The 21630-nt window shown below is 33.2% G+C and overlaps 1 protein-coding gene across 2 annotated transcripts in view; it reads right to left on the reverse strand.

The window, feature by feature from the left end:
- LOC108904186 (alpha-N-acetylgalactosaminidase) overlaps positions 1-21630 on the reverse strand; it is a 68473-nt gene that overhangs the window by 25876 nt on the left and 20967 nt on the right. For both annotated transcript variants that reach the window (XM_018706632.2, XM_018706631.1), the window contains 3 exons: positions 19996-20170; positions 13844-14018; positions 9874-9968 (listed from right to left, as the gene is read on the reverse strand). In XM_018706632.2, the coding sequence (XP_018562148.1) occupies positions 9874-9968; positions 13844-14018; positions 19996-20170 (445 nt within the window). The remainder of the gene's footprint in view (positions 1-9873; positions 9969-13843; positions 14019-19995; positions 20171-21630) is intronic.

Genomic DNA, 21630 nt, shown 5'->3' on the forward strand with positions numbered 1-21630 from the left:
CTCGGCAATTGTGTGGAGGCAAGAAGAATTTATTCTGATACATTTCCAAATCACTTAAACGCAAGGCTGTTAAAAATTCTAAAGCTTTTCTTCTTCTTGTTTACTTCAGCAGATTTTCAAAATGGTCGCCTTTTTTACATTTCCTTATCCAACAGATGTTTTCTCGTTGTACTGGGAACAATATTCCAAAATTGTCTCGAATTTCGTTGCAATAATGGTGTGTTATTTTTTCTATCAGGTTCTTCCTGGTGTAAGCTGGCGTCGAATACACAAGCCTCTTTAAATTTCCCCATAAAAAGAAATCCAATGTAGTCATGTCGGGCGATTTCAGTGGCCATAAAATAGGCTCATCTCGACCTATCTATTGCTAACCAAAAGTATTTGATAGGTGCCGACTGAACTAAATTGCTAAAATGGGGCGATGCACATTATGCATAAACTACATCTGATTCCTAATTTCTAAGGGCACATTTTCTAATAAATCATTTAAACTTTGTTGCAAGAATTGCAAATAGATGGCACCATTTGTTAGTGCTTTGTCTGTACTATTGCATGGGGATTTTCTTCATGCCAGATATGCAAATTGTGGCAATTCGTTACTCCGTCTCGATTGAAACGGCTTCGTCCATGAATAAAACAATACTAATAAAATTTATATTTTGTCTAAATCGTTGCAAAAACCAATTTGCGTAATTGACTCTTGCAGGATAATCAGCGGGAGGCATTTCATGTATCTTTTGGACGTGACAAGGATGTAGAAGTTGTTCTGGAAGGGTCTCATGAACGGTCCCCTTTGTCGCATGAACTTGGACCGACAACTTTCTTACACTATTGCAGGGAGTTTCGGCAATCTCATCCCGAATTTCCTCCTCTAAGTGAAGGTTTCTTGCTCTTCTTGGAGGCCCTTCTCTACCACGATGCGGCAAAAAACTTCTTAAAATGTATAAGATTAGCTACCTACTTTTAGCATTTTTTATTTCACTTGACTCTTTACGCCTTTCTCGTAAGCTACGATCAACCCTTTCAGAAATTGTTCTGTGCGGTAAACGTTGATTTGGAAATGCATCAGAATAAATTCTTCTTGCCTCAATACAATTGCCGAGTGCTTATCCATTAGATCCAATTAGATGCATGTCAGCATATTCGTTATAGGAATAATGCTCCATTATTTAGTCTTGTNTACCAAATTCTTATCATCCTTTTTGTGTATAGGCGTTACCCTAGTCATTTTAAATTCTTTTGGAAATTTACTACTGCTTAATGAGTTTTGAAAAATTATTAGTAAGGACTATAAAAGGATATCTTTGCAAGCCTTATATATATAACAGGGTATTCCATCTGGACCAGCAGATTACGTGCAGATACGTGAACTATTTTTTATTAAATGTATGTCATAAGTAGATTTCTCCTGGTAGTAAACTGAACTAAAATATTCAGCAAAAACATCAGAAATAATTTTTTTGTCAGTTATATGCTGATTATTTTATATTTTATATATACTTTACAATAAGTAGATACCTAAATTATTTTGGAAGGTGAAGGTAGAAACAAATATTTAATTACATACAATCTACTATTTTTTTCTCTTGAAATGACAATTGTAACAGAAAACAAAAAAACATTGAAAAATTAATTAGGGATTGTGCAATTGGTACTGAAAAATTTTGTATATAGCAGGTTAGCAAAATACTTTGCAGACTTGCATGCATATTTGTTCCAAATCAGGAAAATCGAGTTTTTGCGATTTTATTGCATATTTTTTATTTTTCCCAATTTTTTAAAGCAGTAGTCACATTGTCAAATATTCAAAAGCAATTGGCAAAACTTTCATTAAATTTCAGAAGTCTAAATGTTTTTTTTTATATGTTACAACCTTTTGGCTGGCGCTGTATATCCTCGAGAATATTTTTTGTTGTACTAAATTTATTTAATTATATATGTTCTATAATACTTCATTATCTTAATTTAATTTAATAAGTCCAATATCAATTTTAATTTATTTAATAATATAGGTACGTATGTATGTAATGTCATGTTTTCCTGAAATAAATACTGTAAAACATCTAAATACGGACTACAAGAAATTATTGTAAAAATAATTATCACGGAAGGTCAAAGATAAATAAAGCTGTTTACATTTACAATTACAAAATAGGAAACTTTGTACATCATCAATTTTTGTATAACATGTTTAAACATTAATTTACTTAATTATAAAGTTTATTAACATGAGCTATTTAAACACAATAATAATGAAATAACATCACAACTAATAATTCGTATTAAAATAATAAAATTTGGCATTATTATTATTACATCTCGTTAATGCTTACATGCATCTAACTTATAGATGGACAAGCACTCGGCAATTGTGTGGAGGCAAGAAGAATTTATTCTGATACATTTCCAAATCACTTAAACGCAAGGCTGTTAAAAATTCTAAAGCTTTTCTTCTTCTTGTTTACTTCAGCAGATTTTCAAAATGGTCGCCTTTTTTACATTTCCTTATCCAACAGATGTTTTCTCGTTGTACTGGGAACAATATTCCAAAATTGTCTCGAATTTCGTTGCAATAATGGTGTGTTATTTTTTCTATCAGGTTCTTCCTGGTGTAAGCTGGCGTCGAATACACAAGCCTCTTTAAATTTCCCCATAAAAAGAAATCCAATGTAGTCATGTCGGGCGATTTCAGTGGCCATAAAATAGGCTCATCTCGACCTATCTATTGCTAACCAAAAGTATTTGATAGGTGCCGACTGAACTAAATTGCTAAAATGGGGCGATGCACATTATGCATAAACTACATCTGATTCCTAATTTCTAAGGGCACATTTTCTAATAAATCATTTAAACTTTGTTGCAAGAATTGCAAATAGATGGCACCATTTGTTAGTGCTTTGTCTGTACTATTGCATGGGGATTTTCTTCATGCCAGATATGCAAATTGTGGCAATTCGTTACTCCGTCTCGATTGAAACGGCTTCGTCCATGAATAAAACAATACTAATAAAATTTATATTTTGTCTAAATCGTTGCAAAAACCAATTTGCGTAATTGACTGTTGCAGGATAATCAGCGGGAGGCATTTCATGTATCTTTTGGACGTGACAAGGATGTAGAAGTTGTTCTGGAAGTGTCTCATGAACGGTCCCCTTTGTCGCATGAACTTGGACCGACAACTTTCTTACACTATTGGAGAGAGTTTTGACAATCTCATCCAGAATTTCCTCCTCTAAGTGAAGGTTCCTTGCTCTTCTTGGAGGCCCTTCTCTACCACGATGCGGCAAAAAACTTCTTAAAATGTATTAGCAAAAGATTAGCTACCTACTTTTAGCATTTTTTTATTTCACTTGACTCTTTACGCCTTTCTCGTAAGCTACGATCAACCCTTTCAGAAATTGTTCTGTGAGATAAACGTTGATTTGGAAATGCATCAGAATAAATTCTTCTTGCCTCAATACAATTGCCGAGTGCTTATCCATAAATTAGATGCATGTCAGCATATTCGTTATAGGAATAATGCTCCATTATTTAGTCTTGTGTACTCAATCAATCAGACAATTTTTAAAAATGTTGTCAATAACGATATAAAAACGACTAGTGTTTTATTGCAGAATTCTGATTTATTATTTCAATGACGTGATATACAAAAACTGATTTTTTTCAAAAGCGGCTAATTTTATCGAAACAAATGTAGGAGGAATGACCAAAGAATTTAAAAATTCAGTTTTCAACTTTATAAAATTACACCTGTCAACATTTTGGCAGTGTGGTGGCAGGTCCGTTCCTGACTTCTCTGACAGTGTAAAACATCTACAGTAGTATGGCTTTATGAGCTTTTGTGGTTTACATAAAATATTAAAATTTCATTAAATTATACAAGTCGGTTCAAAAGTCAGAAGTAGTCCAAATATTTTTTTTTATTTTTTCTATTTAAATAACTTATTTAATTCATGTTCGATTAGTGTCTCATTTGGCACAGCCACTAAGTAGATGAAGCTCTATTGGACCAGTCATAGAAAATATTCATTATGCGCCGCTAGAGAGCACGTTACCTAGAACTCAAAATTTGTTTGGTTCAGAACTTTTTTCTCTTGCTAGACATCACAGAAATTTAAACATTATTGAAAAGAGAAACAATATCAGAAAAAAATATGTACTCTTTGTTCAAGCCGATAAATATAACCGTTTACCAGGAACTAGCTATTAATGTGTTATTAAACATAAAATTTTTGATAATTCTATCTGTAATTAATCAAGTTGCAATGTTTCAAATAAATATCATTAGTAATTTATATTTTATTTACTAACGAAGCTGGTTTTACAAGAGGTGGTATTATAGCATGGCAACTTGATTAATTGCAGAAAGAGTTATCAAAAATTTTGATGTTTAACAACACTTTAATAGCGATTAATAGCCATTTCTTGCTAACGGTTGCAATTATCGACTTGAATTAAGAGTATATAATTTTTTCTGACATTATTTTTCTTTTCAATAATGTTTTCTGTGATGTCTAGCAAGAGAAAATAGTTATGAGCAAAACAAATTTTGAGTTCTAGGTAAAATGCCCTCTAGCGGTGCATAATGAATCTTTGCTCTGACTGGTCCAATAGAGCTTCATCTACTTAGTGGGTGTGCCAAATGAGAGATTAATCGAACATGAATTAAATAAGTTATTGAAATAGAAAAATAAAAAAAAATTGAACTTAGACAAGCTGTAACTTGCAAACAATTGACAATTCGAAAAAAATTTCATTACATACTTGCTATTATTTTAATCCATAGTTTCCGACGTAGTTTCAGAACACCCTGTATATCAACAACTTTCAACTTTTGTATTATATCGGGGCTGCATGGGATTTTCACATTTTTTAAGTAAGTGCATTTGCCTGACTACAATGATTAAAATATATATATTATACGCTTCGTGACTTTGACATCTAAACAAAATTAATAGCATTCTTATTACGAAATAATTTCTTGGCACATAACAGTTGTCAATTTTCATTTCACATGCATAAAACATTTTGTGTTTCGCTGGATAGTTATTTTTATAATGGTTTTTAATTCAATCAAATGAATTATAATTTGCATTATACAAAACTCGATAATTTCTGAGATATTTTAATTTATTTATTAAAATTTTCGATTTTTAATATTGTAATAATATGTACATATTAATATCAGTGACACTGGTTAGATATTTTTCCTCATCCTGATCAGAAATAGTGGTAAAATAAATAAGAAATAATTGAGTTGTTGATATTTAATTTTATAAGTTTTGAAAGTAGTATCTATGTTTAAGATATCACCATTTTTTTTCACATGAATATACAATGCAACACAATTTTATGACGTAGCTAGGATATTTCGGTTATTAATAGAAATAGATAGTAGCTGCTTTCGCGATGTCATTTCTTTATGAAAAAAATCTACAGGTTAAAACAGATTTGAATATGTGTTTTAGTTTTGAAGCTGTAGTCAAAAAATCTAAAGTTTGATATTTTGGGTGACTGTGGCATCGTAGTTGCATTTTTTCTGAAATATTGATAACACAGGCAAACAAAAAAAATCATAAACCAGAGGGTAGACCCCACTATTCTTAGATTTTTGGGGTCTCTGAAACCGAATATGACCATAAAGAATTATTTCAATTGCCCGTTTTCTCGCTAGTACCGCCTGAAGGGGGTTAAATTTTAAATTTTCGTACAAAATTAATATGTATGCGTATTTCTATTTTTTTTTTTGGAATGCTGAAACCGAAAATGACTACAAAAAATGAATTTAACCCCTCTCTCTTATCCGCTAGCGCCCCCTTACCATCCCCTGAAGGGGGCTGAATTTTAAACTTTTGTACAAAATTAAGATGTATGTTTATTTTTTTTGAGACGCTAGAACCGAATTATGATTTTTGTCCCAATCATAACCGTGTTTATTTTGCCTTCTGGTATTTTGAACTTGACAAGATATTTAAAAATTTTTTTTTCATTTTGTTTTCTCTTTGATTTTAATGTTTTTGCTCTTCACCGACCAGTCTTATTTACGTTTAAAAGATGAATCTAATTTTATGCCTCTGGAATAGTATTGATTCCGTATCTACATTTGCGACTAAGACACCTCCACGCGGTGAAGGCGGATAACAGTTTAACTGGCTTAAGGTGCGTCCAAACTTGAACATTTTAGCCCGAACGAACAGAATGAACTCACCGCGCAGAGCAGAATTTGTAAACTCTGGACCTGTCTCCGAGCCGAACCGAACGCGCCAAACGTTTTCCAGAGCTTGTCGGTAAATCGGAATTGCTCAAAGGGATTTATGGTTCGCCGAATTGTTCAGTCGACGGGAATAAGTTAAGTTCGTGCTATTCGCAGCGTTCATGTCGTTTGCGCCGTGTTGAAGGTACATTCATATTTTTTGTCTTTAAATCTCTCAATAAGAGCAAATGTCGTTTACATCTTAAACACCACACACTTTGATCATCTGCAACATTTATAAATATTTTTATATTCGCGCGAACGCAATGATTTTTTGTTCGGACTATTTGTTGTGCTTGTTTCTGCGGCTCAGTTCGTTCGCTTCGTTCGGGCTAAAATGTTCAAATTTGGACCCACCTTTTTTTAGAAGATCGTTTGAAAGCAAGAGAGTTCGGTATCATGGAAAGAGGTAAATGCCGAATCGTGAGAGGCAAGGGGACTCACTTTAATCAAGCACCCCGAACAGTGAGAGGCAAGGGGACTCACGTTAATCAAGCACCCCGAATCGTGAGAGACAAGGGGACTCACATTAATCAAGCACCCCGAACCGTGAGAGACAAGGGGGCTCACGTTAATCAAGCACCCCGAACCGTGAGAGGCAAGGGGGCTCACGTTAATCAAGCACCTCGAATTGTGAGAGGCAAGGGGACTCACGTTAATCAAGCACCTCGAATTATGAGAAACAAGGGGACTCGCTTTAATCAAGCACCCCGAACCGTGAGAGGCAAGGGGACTCACGTTAATCAAGCACCTCGAATTGTGAGAGGCAAGGGGACTCACGTTAATCAAGCACCTCGAATCGTGAGAGACAAGGGGACTCGCTTTAATCAAGCACCCCGAACCGTGAGAGGCAAGGGGGGACTCACGTTAATCAAGCACCTCGAATTGTGAGAGGCAAGGGAACCCACGTGAATCAAGCACCCCAAAGGGAACGGAAACCTACCACCTCCACGCCGTTGTTCCTGGCTTGCGCTTAGAGTAGAACCAAACCATAAATACATCTAAGAGCTGATATTTCTGATCGGTGAAGTATTGGCGTTTACAACATAGGAGCTGGAGGTATTCTTAAACTTGTCTAATTAACAGGTAATTGACTTTGGATAGTTGGAATTTTGAGCGTTGAGCCCATGAAAATTTTGGTTCTATTCTTTTTTTCCGAAAACATTAGCGCAATTTATCCAGAGCCAACTCTCATATGGATCCTGCTGGTTCTTTTAAACGATTGTAAGGGGGGTAATCGAGTAAATGGATATAATTTTTTGTAGTCATTTTCAATTTCAGCGTCCAAAAAACAGAATTTATAATTTAACCCCCTTCAGGGCGTGGTAAGGGGGGTGCTAGCGGGAAAACGGGCAATTGAAATCAATTTTTATAGTGATATTCGGTTTCAGCGACCCCAAAAACCTAAGAATAGTGGGGTCTACCCTCTGGTTTTCTTTTTGTGTGCCTGTGTCATTTATAAATAGCCTTGCTGTTGAAAATATATTTAGTTTGTCATACTTACATCAGAAAAGAAAAAGTCTCTATTAACCCCAACGACCATATTAATTTGTTTTTTCTTAGTCAGTACAAATTTAGAAAAAAAAACTTAGGCCGAGTAATAGAACCAACACATTTGTTATTTGCTTTTCGTACAGAAATACGAGGTCTGTTCTGAAAATAAAGGAACTCTTTGAATTACGCGCTAATGGGAGAATTTAGTGATATGCGGTTGGCAACACGGTGTTGCGCATAACCTCCTCTATAACCACATCTTCTTGGATTACTGATATCTCATTTAGTTTTTGTGATATTGTTATTTGAGTGTAAAGTGTTTAAGAGTTAGTGACGTTTTTTGAAATGTGCGATTTTCTGGAACGATGCAATGTAAATTTTGTGTGGAACTGGGAAAAACAATTTAAAAGTGGTCATCAGTAAATTGAAGATGATTGTCGACCAGGAGGGCCTTCGACTTGAGCAGATGATTCCCACGTTCAGAAAGTCAAAGATCTGGTGCGTGCAAAATCGCCGACTGACAGTCAGAGACATTGCAAAAGAAATTAGCATCTTATTAGGGCGAGCCATGAAATTTTGACTGAAAAATAGAACATGCATCGAGTTACAACAAAATTTTTTCCTCGTGTGATGAGCGAACTGCTGGGCGAAAGCACGTCAGTCTCGATCCAATGTCAAAGTGACGCTCACTGTCTTTTTCGACTTTAATAATGGAATTGTGCATTTTATATTCTTGCCTCAAAGTGAAACACTGCACCATGTGTACTATCAAGGCCTTTTACAACTATTACGTGAAAAAATCTTCAAAAAGAGACCAGAGTTGTGGCCAGAAAATTCATGGTTCTTTCACCGTGACCATGCGGCCGCTGACTCAGCTTTGTTAGTTCGTCAGTTTTATTGTCAAAAATTACTGTCCTCCATCACTCTCCTCACTCGCCAGGGCTGGCTCTTTGCGATTTTTTCTTATTTCCGAAATTAAAATCAGTTTAGACTATTGATGACATCAAAGCAAATTCGAAACAGACATTAAAGTCCATTTCAAATGAAGCTATCCAGGACTGCTTCACGAAAAGGAAACATCGCTGGGAAAAGTCTATGAATAGGGTAGGGGAGTACTTTGAAGGAGACAAGGACCAATTAATTAATAATAAAGTTTAAAAAAGTAAAGTTCGGTTATTTTCTGAACAGACCTCGTATGATGGTTGTACTTACAAATACTCTAGTTCGGGGGTCGTTATAAGTCAGATAGTTTTGTCAAGTTCCAAAGGATCTACCTGGATTTTTAATTTAATCATATTTTATGAAAGTCAGTATACCTTAGATACTAAGTACCATGCCATATTACATATTTATTTGACAAACAGCGCACCCTATTTTTTTTGTCAACTATACAACGATTGCACCAGACTTTGTTAGTCGTGCAATTGTTTTTTGTCATGGCCAACTTTATCTTATTTTTTAATTTCGAAATGGGTACACCTAAGTTTCTTAATTTTTGACATAAGTATACAACAAAATATATTTTTGGAAATCGCAGAACTATGTAACGGCCAACTATTCTTTGCATAAAAGAAAATATAATATGATCTGTCGAAGTCGAAAATCGTTATTTATCAAAAACGAAAATACGTCGTTGTATTTTACATAAAAAAATATTTATAAAATAAAGTTTCAATATTTCAGAAAAATGTTCATGTTGTGACTACAGGGATCACTCAAAACATTAAAATTTAAATTTTTTTTATATTACTACAAAACTAAAAAACATGAAAATATGGTTTAAATTGAAAAGTTTCTCAAGAAAATAGTCAACGTTAGCGAATTTGCAATAAATGAATTACCCTAGCATGGCATTGAAGTTGGATCGAACAACTTTTATAAAATTATTTGCGCTATTGGGTTTATGGGTTTACTATTGTGAAATAAAATATTCACTAGGAATATTTATTGTTATTATTTTATATCTTACGACCTTGAGAGTTGTATTTTGCAGAAAAACACAAGCATTTCAATTAAAAATCAGCACCACTATCACGCCTTAAAATAATACAAGACTTGTCAGTTACTCTGTACCTATATAATTTATAAGTTAATATTTATTTATTGCCTTAAAAATAATTACCTACCTTAATTCCTAAAGGTTCTTGATAAGCTGGCCAACTACATGAATAAACTATTGGGCGACCAGTCGAATTTAAATAATGCCCCATTTTCGCATATCCTAGACATAAAATGTTGATATTAAACTAGGATTTGAAATACTGTAGTGCATTTATATATTGTAAATTATATAAATAATGTGCAGCATTGTTATATGGACTGTTGAATTGCATGAACTATTAAATTTTTACTAGGACAAATCAAATTTCTTTAATTTATTGCAGTGAAAGAAAAATATCCGTCTATAAGTATTATTTTTTTTGCATAATTTATATAAAAAATGTTTGTAAGTCGTCCAGGCCAATTGCTACAATTTTTGTTATGAAGCTGTATTACATTATTTAGTCTCGACTCTCGCCTGAGACTGGCAAATGCAACTAATCACGGATGACCGCTTTTGTCGCAGTCATCTGTAAACTATTTGCCAATGTAAACAAATGCAGTATGATTTGGACTACTGAATCGTTGAGAATGAGAATGTTGCTTTGCCAGGATGCACATACTTTACGAACATAAACAAATGCCTTATTGTGTGGATGACGTATATCGGCATATTATAAAGCATGTCTTCACTTGCCAAATGTTCGTGGAAGCTATACAAACAACACACCGGTTGGACTATTCAACAAGTGAATGCTAATGATTGTTAGTTTATGGGATGGTAAATACATCGGTCCGGATGTACAAACGCTATGATCGACACTTTAGTGGTAAGGTTTTTCCATAATATTCGAAAAATGTGTTCCCATTAAGAAAAAACACAAACTGAAAATTTAGAATGGCTATATCATCAGCGAAATGGTTACCTTTAAGTTTAGGCTTCAGGGTATTTAATTTCAGATATAGAAATCTACTTTAAAATTATACAAATAATAACATTTTGTGACTCGCTAGATCGCAGGGGTTTGGATAATCGAATCGGCGGAATCTCTGTTGCATACATTTCAACAAATTGGGTATTTTTATCGACACTTAGTGTCTAGCTGTGTGTGTACATTTTAGAATTAAACATCTAGATACTTAGGGGTCGTTAGATCTCAGGGATGTCTCTCTGTTGGAATGAACACATAGAAGCATTAAATGTATAGCCTCAATGAACACAAAATAGTGTATAAGGCTTGATGTGCTCTCAAGGGGACATTTTAATGAACGTAACTAGTTGACGCTATGATACGAAAGTTGCCGTTGAATATCTAGGTTTGATCTAAATGTTGCTGTTTCTTTTCATTTAAGCCAGTCAAATCAGTAGTTAAGTCAAAAAAAGGTTAGAGAGCCAAAATGAAGTAAGTAAAAATTATCTTCCAAACAAAAATTAGATCTTCATAAAAACCAAAAACTAAGATTTTTCGAATTGAATTGGGAATATATTTTTTATTATTTTCACGACGTCATTTCGTATCTGAGTTAAAACATTTAGTTTTCTCTAGAAGAAACTTTACTAGCCATTGAAGGCAACTTAGCTAATTTGAGGCGACAAGTATCTACAATGTGTATGATTTTTTAGATAATGGCACCTATTTAAGGAAGTATAGGTACATATTAATCAAAATAAGTAGAATACGTACATATAAAATACGTACTGTTAGGGGATTATTTCGACTGGGGCCGTTATTTATAAAACAACGACAAAAAGTGAAGGCCAAGGCGCGGAAATTCGGACAACTGTGAAAGAGTGTAGATGTGATGGTACGTTAACCCATTACTCTGTTTAAATATTGTTAAATAAAAGACTTAATAGTTATTAGTGTCGTTTGCTGATCAATAACTGAGAAAGGTCCAACGTTTCAGAAGTTGGAATGCAGTAAATAAATAAACAAACAGATAAAACAAAAACTAAATACACACATATCAATTTTAATATCAAAGTGCGCGCGTGTGAGCAATGTTTCACGTATTGACAGGCTAGAACTACTTTCTAAAAATCGGTCTGAGGCTTTGAGTAAACTTAAACAAACTGCTCGTGCTATGAAAGTGCGGTATGATAATAAAAATCGCCTACGAGCAAGAAGGTTCCAAAAAAAAAACATGGTTGTGGTAGAACGAACACCTTTTGTCAAGGGACTTATTGTTAGTAGTGGAAAGTTGGTTCAGAAGTATATTAGACCAGTTCAGGTTAAGGAGGTGCTAGCGAATGACATATACCTTGTCCAGTCCCTATCCAAGGACCGTACGGGTCGTTGCAAACGACAGAATGAAACAATTCAAACAAAAATTAAAGTAAAAGGTGAGTCGCACTGTTGGAAAGAAATATATTACCACATTTCTTTGTATTTTCTATGTATTATTTGTTAATATTGTTGTCAGACATTTTAGATGCCTTGTTATGTTGCTTTGCCTTTGTGCAGAACAATGTCATCTTAATATTAAATTCTGCAGTTCATTTTTGAATGATTAGAAAAATAAATATTGAATTAATTGTGTGAAATGTATTTGCCAATGTTGACAACCACGCATGCCAGTTACCTTCTGTTATTTATGTCTTTGTGCGGAACAGCCTTTATGATTGTTATTTATGCCTTTGTGCGGAACAGTCTTCATGATTGTTATTTGTGCCTTTGTGCGGAACAGTCTTTATGATTGTTATTTGTGCCTTTGTGCAGAACAACCTTCATGGTTGTTATTTGAAGGTTACGTTAGTATAAAAAGTCTGGCCTCTGAGCTGTGCAACTGAGGAAAATTAATCTTGAGGATTTTGCTAGTTTTGTGAATGTTGCGTTGCATTTGCATTATTTACGTTAGACAAATTATGACATAAAAGAATAAACAAATTAAGTTAGGTAATGCATGTTAGAAGGTGTACTGTTCTGTGTGTATGTGTTGTGTGTACATACGACTATTGTATCGCAATGTAATCTTTATTATTGCAGGGACAGGGCTGTTAATGTTAGCTCACGTTGCTGTATTGTTTCTAAACAGCTCTGCATTCACCATTTTGGTCAATTTTATTTGGTTAATTGGTATCAACAATTGGCAAGTGTGATCATTTAAAAAAAAAACAAATTTGTATCAACTATATGCATCTATTAAAACATCCTAGCTACCCTCTCACTCAGCAATAAGCGATACTGTAAGTACGTTATGCGACATACTGATTAAACATCATCGACATCGAAATAGGAAAATTTAGACAAAATATGTTAAAAGGACAAGAATTGTGTGCATATAATTGATTGACAGTGGAATTAAAATACAAAGATCCAGAACTAGGTAGAAAATTTAAAAAAAAATCATAGTCTGATTTTGAAATTTGATTAGAAAAAATATTCCCCATTAATTTGAAATTATATAAATGACATCGTACTCTAACGAAAAAATCCCTGTACTTATATTGATAGATCGCAACACCCATGAACATAAGTTATCGACTTCGAGCTACATCAGCAGTATCTCGTGATACAGATTGAGATATTAAATGTATAAACTCAATATGTATCCCATTTTGTATACAACTGTATGCGAACCTTTTTCAGTTACTATAGAAACGTAATTCTATAAAGCATATAATTTTGTACTTCCTATCTGCGCAGAATGTTTGAAATGAAAAAAAAAAAAAAACGAAAAGCAAATTTTTTGAATGTATATATAAATATTTAATAATACCTGTTTTTTGAGAGAGTAAGTATAAAATGTATCAGACATTATTTGTTGCTCTTCATGTACAGTATATACCTACTTGTGTAATAAACATGTATACGTGTGCAAGCAAACTTAAATGGCTTTTCCTACCGTGTATAAGCGGCTATCTTCTCAAACATAATAGAACAGTACTGATATACATCTGAATTTTTAATAAAATTTACTCATACCATTGTAACAGTATTCAAAATTGAACCAATAAAAATCTTGTAGCATATTGCTTAGTAAATAAAAATATACATTTTCTGCTGCATTTATTTCAAATAAATTTAAACCTATATTTCTAAGTTTGTTATTTACCTTCCTCCATTGTAGATTGGTCGGCATAGCATCCATCTAGTTTTAAATAGTCAACTCCCCATTCTGCAAAAGTTTGTGCGTCTAGTTCTAAATGGTCTATACTACCAGGATAACCTGCACAGGTTTTTGTACCATAGTCGCCATAAATTCCAAACTTTAGTCCTTTGTCATGAATCTGAAAGTTGCACGTATCGGAAACTATAGTACTACCCATTATTTTTGCTTTTACTATAGCGTAAAACTCAAAAAATACATAAGATTTTGCCTACTCCCTATTATCGAGGGTGCTGAATACGAATATAAAGTTATTTTTGTCCGGCCGAACCCAGTTTTGGAGAAATTATTTTTTTTTCAAAATTCTAACCTTAACTCAACAGTCATCATCACTATTTGTAACTCTGTGCCATCTATATGTCTTTTAATAGATATGCAATTAGAGTTCTAATAATTTCTGGGAAATATATTTTCCGTTTTTTTAGAAAAATATTAATAACTAATTTGAAATGGTAAAGCAAATAAAAACTAGACGTTTCGTTTTTCCTGAGCCCATCTCCTAAAACCGGTATTTAATATATGTGTTATCTCAAGATACATATTTCTACAACTACAGGGTGATTCACTTATGAAGTTATTAATTTTAACCACGTATTCGGAAGGCTTAATAGTCAGAAAATCGAAAAAAAAAATTTACTCGATCTTTTAAAAAATAAGCAAATTATCCCTTAACTCCCGTTAATTCGGCACCCTACTTTACATCATATTTGATCACAGGGAACGCGCCGGCGTACTACAGAGCGTTAGAATGTTGAAGCGAAACAGCTGATTTCCCCAGTTGTCTTAAATTTTGCCATTGGTCTCAAAATCAAAGTGCAGTGGATCATCATTTTATTAACTACTCTTTGAAAAGCAATGTCACGCAATACGATATGCGTACTACAAACTGAATAATTAATTGAACATAATACTAAAAACTCAGGTAATTATAAAACATAGAGAAAATGTACAATATTAGGACACAGTCTAAATTGCAATAACCCAACATCCGAAAACAATTATTATACTTATACATTTGTGTTTATTAACAAATAAATAATACTTGTTAATATTTAAAATATAAAAAAAATCTTATTCACACATGAATATGTGTCTATGTAAAATGGTCTGTTTTTGTCGTTCACTATTAAAAACACTAAAAACTAGGTCAGTAACCGAATACGGTAAGCCAAGATTCACTCTCGATAAACCTTTGCAGGTCAGAGGCCAGAAGCGGTTCGAAAAGGTGTTTAAATAATGATTTGAAAAAAAAAATTTTTCAGCATAAATATGCAAAATAATTTTTTTTTAATCCAATATTCGTATTCTACTCATTTTTGTATATCTTCCCTTGAAATTACTGACATTATGACTGAATCACCCTGTATATAAAGTTGGGTAAACTAAATGTAAGTCTTTCATTTATTTAATATATAAAGATATACCTAACCTAACCTAACTTTATATGCAAGTTTATACTGGGTATTCGGAAATAGTGGTCATTCACTTTGAGGGTAGATTTGTCGACGTAAAATAAGATAAAAATTTTATATAAACTTGGACCCGCAAATCCACCCTACGGGAGGTTGACACGTTTGAAGATGACTTAAATAAATAAATGGGTCTGCCAATAACTTTTAACTGCTTTCAAGGAGAGAGATAAGTTTTGGAGGATAGGTTACTATTAAGAAACATGATTATAGTTAATTTCTGGATATTTTTGTACTACCAAATAATTCTTTGCACTTTAGTAGTCACTTATCACCCAAAATTTATCCCTCTTCTTCAAAGCAGTTAAATAGGCCATGAAATATAGAGTTAGACACGACTTTTTGTTTCGGTAAGCTGAATTTATCATTATACGAGTAGATGCTAAATATTATGTACAATGACATATTAGTTTCCACAAAAATGGGAGGAAGATTGTTTACAGGATGGTTAATTGTATAATTTTTACATAAATTCACGTTTTTCGCTTATAACTTTTCCATTCATTTCCCCGAGAAAACAGTAAAGTACTTTTTTTTTCGTCTTCAAAAGACCTACGAAACTAGCCGAAACGAGCGTAAAAAAATATTGATTAGATCAAAAGTTATAAACAGAAGAAGTTTATTTATGACTTTTGAATTAAACATTTATAAAGTGCGTTTTTATTACCAGAACGTTTTGGCATCGCATCCTCTCATTCCTTATCACTGTCTAATAACTCACACGAAGGTAAGTTGAATCGTTTACAAGTTATGGTCTTATAAACAAATTAACTAATTATTAGTCTGGACGATCCCTAGCATCTTCCACAGTAGCACTGATTTATTTCATGGTAGATTTCATAATAATACAAAGCTATAATTTTTTTTTTAATTTCAAATTTACAACCTGGAAAGTTTTTTATTTTTTAGCCTTAGTTGCAAAATGAAATATACGACGCATGCGCGAGATATAGTTATATATTATTACATATCCGGAAAGCTTATGAAAAGAGCTTTAAGTTAAAAGAAAATGCCAAGATTCGTTGAAAAATAATGGAGTTACAGACTGTCAAATATATTATTTTCAAGCGAATTTCGTTATTTTAACGGCAGGACTATGAATATTATCGTCATTTTCTTCGGGCTCGCTGTCGTTCGCTTCCCCCACCCTTTAAGTTAAAAAAAATCGTCAAGATTCGTTGAAAAACAACGACGAGTTACAGACTGTCAAAGTTGACGGCCTATTAAACAAATTAGGTTGGTAGCGGCAAAAACATAAACGGCAACCCGAGTGCTTTCCCAGATAAAAATATTTTATTTGTGGAAGTATGTTAAGTGCATGAGAAATAATGATCAATTTGGGTTGTTGAGATTCCCACGCAACAATTCGGGATCACTTTCATGTTGCCAAATTGATGAAGTTTTGAAATTTTTCTGTTACGATTTGTCTATTTTTCTTGAAGAAGTAAAATTAGCGGTCCGATTACGAATGTGAGTTTTATAAAGGGTGTCTCACGGTGACGGCCCATTAGAATTATTTCAGAAACTACTTCGATTTGAATTTTGAAAATTTGGGATACCGGGTTTTTGGGCATGCCCTTCTCAAACAAAATAATGGCGTCCACGTACCACTTCCGGTTATACCGGAAGTCGCCATCAACTTGCTTATTTTAAATGGAACACCCTATATATTATTGCAATTTTGGATTCTACGTATTATTTTAGGTGGACTTTTATGAACTTTCCATATTCCTAAAATTAACCGTTTTCGAGATATTTAATTTTTTTCAAAAAAATGGAGAGAAACAGTGACTAGCTTCAAACCATGTGTATTTTATAGTAAGAAAGATAAAGCAACAATATTTATAGGGGGGGGGGGGATAGTTAGACCCCTAAACTTCCCAATTCCCATCCATACTTTCAAAGTGGCTTATTTGCATACAGGGTTCTAGAAATTTCATACCGAGGTTAGTTAACTTCAAACTTCATAAGTCATTTTTTTAACGGAACATCCTGTATGTTTTTCTATATTCTGATAAACAATTTTATTCTCTTTCGAACGGTATCAGGGTTCCCTATACCTATCTCTTCTAGTTTTTAAATTATCTACTATTTTTTGTGTAATCACCTAAAATCATGTAATTTCTTGCGAGGATAGCTATAGAGTTTTTAGCAAAACTTCAAACAAACAACTAAACAGTCAATTTGTTGTTAGTCTCTTGCAGTGACAGTTTAATTTAGTGTTTATAAGAAATGGAAAACAATAATATTCAAATGCTGATATTTTAAATTTATTATTCATTCACGGACGTGCAATGGGATTATAAGCGGAACATATACAGTTTTTAATGAGACATATCCAAATTTGCCACCAATGAGCAGAAAGAAGTTAAGAATTTTAGCAAATCAACTAGAGTATAGTGAAATTGTGCAGAAAGAATTTTACTAAAACCAATAACTTCAAATGAAGATAATGTAATAAATGTGCTAGCCTATTTTAATGTTCATCCAGAATCCTCAACTCGTGCCGCAGAGTATGATGTAGGCATTTCACGAGCGTCCATTCACAGGATGGCTAAGAACTAATGATATGCATCCATACAAATTTAAGCTACTTTTTGTTCTTCATCCGGGTGATGCCGTGCAACGTGTACAATTTTGTGTAACATTGTTAGTGCGATATCAAGAAGATCCACAATTTTTGCAACATATTATATGGACTGAAGAGTCAAAATTTACGGGAGAAGGTATTTTTAATATACATAAAACTCATTTGTGGTCATCTAAAAATCCTCATGTTATCCGGGAAAGAAACTTTCAAAATAAATTTAGCGTAAATGTTTTTTGTCTAATTAAAGATAACCAAATTTCTTATCATATCTACGAAGAAAATTTAAATGCCGACAGATATCTCAATATTTTGCAAATGGTTGTGGTAGATTTTCTAGATGATATACCTTTAGACCAACTAAGGAAGTGTTGGTATCAATTAGAGGGGGCTCCACCTCACTATCAGAATCAAATCGATCAACAGCTGACTGAAATGTTTGAAGATAGATGGATGAGACGATTAGGACCGTGGAATTGGCCAGTGAGGTCTCCCGACCTCACTCCATTAGATTTTTATGTTTGGGGAGTAATAAAGCAAAAAGTTTATTCTACAACCGTTGCTTCAAAAGAGGATTTGATTGCTCGAATACGAAGAGCGTTCCATAAATTGCCTGCAGCTGAAATAGCAATAGGAGTGAGTGATGGTGTCCACAAGTGCATAGCTGCTAATGGGGGTCATATTGAACACTTATGACTTTTCTAAGTAATTTTTTTTCTCTTAGTGCATTATTATTATCAACATATACAGGGTCGGAAAGTGAAGTGAATCTTATTTGTGGAAGGGCGAAATGGGCGGTGATTATTAAACGCCTTCATTATAGCCATCTTTCTCTATCGCACGGATTTCTATGACTTTCTTTATCGCTCTCATGTAACGGCCGATGAACCATGGGAACTTTCGGACCCTGTATAATTAAAATTGTGTATTACTATGTATGAAGTTATAATTTTTTAGAATTCTTCTTAACTTTATTCTTCTCATTGGTGGCAAATTGGGATATGTCTCATTAAAAACTGTAAATGTTCTGCTTAGCATCCCATTGCAACGTCTGTTGGATAAATAACATGATTTTAGGTGATTACACAAAAAATAGGAGATAACTAAAAAAACTGGAAGATATAGGCATAGGGAACCCTGATACCGTTCGAAAGAGAATAAAATTGTGTATCAGAATATGGAAAAACATACAGGTGTTCCATTTAAAAAAACGACTTTTCTTTCCATTTTTTTGAAAAAAATTAAATATCCGGAAACGGTTAATTTTAGGAATATGGAAACTTCATGAAAGTCCACTTAAAATAACACGTAGAATCCAAAATTGCAGTAATATACAGGATGTTCCATTTAAAATAAGCAAGTTGATGACGACTTCTGGTATAACCGGAAATGGTACGTGGACGCCATTATTTTAGTTGAGAAGGGCATGCCCGAAAACCCGGTATCCAAAATTTTCAAAATTCAAATCGAAGTAGTCCCTGAAATAATTCTAATGGGCCGTCACCGTGGAACACCCTGTATACCCCACCTATAAGGAATACCTTGGACTGGAAGTGATCGACCAATAGCCTTCGTGGTTCACAGACGTAAATCATCTAGACTTTTCTTTGTGAGGATAATGGATAGTCTGCATCTTCGAGAACAGCAGGAAGGTGGCATAATGCAGTAGTACGATGAAATTAGATTTGACAAGCCCCAGCGTGCTTGTAAGTAAGTGGGCAAAACATTGGACAAGTAGAAAATAATAAATGATATAAGTCTGCTAGAGGAATAGATATATTTTTCAAATTTTCAGTTATTGTAATTTTAATCATTTTGATCTCGTTTTTTGTTGGACTTCTTTACAATGTTTTTATAAAATCGACATTTTATTTAAATGTGCATATTTGGTTAAAATTTTTCGATGTATTTACTCATTTCATACTCGTATTATCAATACATCAGAATAAATAACTAAGTTGAGTCAAGTGAAATCAAATTTTGATATTCTGACAAAATAATCAACCACTTAAAGATCTATCATTGCAATAATTGTCACTTACATAATCTGCCAAAGCCTTTATGCCGTTAGGAAACCTCTCTGGATCCGGTTGCAGTCTACTGTCGTTGTCTCGTTGTTTTGATGCCCAACAATCGTCAATAATGATATATTCATACCCGGCTTCCAGATATCCGTCACATACTAAGTGGTCAGCCATTGTACGGAAAAGTTTCTCACTGTAATTTGAATGTAAAATGTTTATTATGTCCACCTGTTTTAAAAACAAACTTCTTTCTCTTGAAAAATTTTTCTAACGAACTATGTTTTTGAGTAAAATTTAAAAATATATATTGCGTATTTAAAAATATATAACGATTCTTACATGATAGAAAGAAATACGTGATGTACATCTTCAAATATAAATAAATGTTTCTGCACATTAAAGACGACTATTTAATATCTTCCACAAGTGTGGGAACTCACATAAAAACAACTACTAGTCATTACAAGTCAATTAATATAAACACTAAATAATCATTTTTAATGTTTAAGAATGTTTATTTTGTTGTTACATCATGGTACTTTCATTTCATCCGAAAATCGTGTCCGTTAATAAAATTTTTCGAGAACACTATTTTTTTTTTCAATTACCCTCATTCTTTTAAGCTATGGGAATAAAGCCTTATTGCGTTTTCCAAAAGATAGGTTCCACGGTCACTGTTTAGGGAAAAGATGAATAAAAAATGAACATTTTACTTCAAAGAATAGATATTGTAACAAGTAGAAATTGAAATACAATAAATAATGACATGTTAGATAGATGGTGACAAGATAGTAAAGATGATTTAGTTGACAGCGGGATTAAATTTGACAATGTAATATAATAGTAAAGGTAGAATGAAATCTCTGTATAGAGGAATTAAAAGTGTTTATAAAAGAAAGCAATGTAGTTAAAAAAGGAATTAAAAGGTATTAAATTTGGTAAAGTAAAATTGTATAAATTAATAAAGGTATATGAATAGTTGATATCGAATACGATATATCCAAAATTATTTTAAGTAGAGATAAGAGTGCGGTGAAAGGAAAAAGAAAAAGTGGTTATCTAGGAGACGAAAAATAAATAGTGAGAGGAGAATTAAGAAAGGAAGCGTCAAATTGGAAGATATTAAAATTGAAGCCATTAAAATAAGTTGAAAATCAAAAGAATTGAAACAAATTACTGAAGATTAAAAAAAGGAATCCCATAAAATAACAAGAAAAGAGCAAGTATTGAAAAGAGGAAGAGTGGCAGAGTAAAGCACAGCAAAGCATTCAGCACAGCGACAGTGTGGGACAGTTAAAAACAAATAAGAAAGAAGCAACCAGGAAGAGTCAAGAAATATGAAATAATTTATTTGGCATAAAGGAAAGTCGGTTTAAAGCGAAACTAACAGATAAACCAAGACAATTACAATACAGTCAGGTAATTAAAATATTATTTTCATTGTTGTAGACAAATAGAAAAGGAAAGGCCAGGAGAGGTGACGCAGACAGTAGCAATCTAAAGAGGAGAGTAGCAAATAGAAGGAAGAAATCATAAATTGGAGGAGAGTTCAAAGACGGAAAGGAAGGAAAGGATACAGGAAGGAGAAGACAGAAAGGACATCACGAGTAAAAAAACACAGACAAATAGACAACAAAGTGTAGGATAGGTAAT

This window comes from Anoplophora glabripennis, unplaced genomic scaffold, assembly GCF_000390285.2.
Source record: "Anoplophora glabripennis isolate ALB-LARVAE unplaced genomic scaffold, Agla_2.0 scaffold130, whole genome shotgun sequence".
NCBI lineage: Eukaryota > Metazoa > Arthropoda > Insecta > Coleoptera > Cerambycidae > Anoplophora > Anoplophora glabripennis.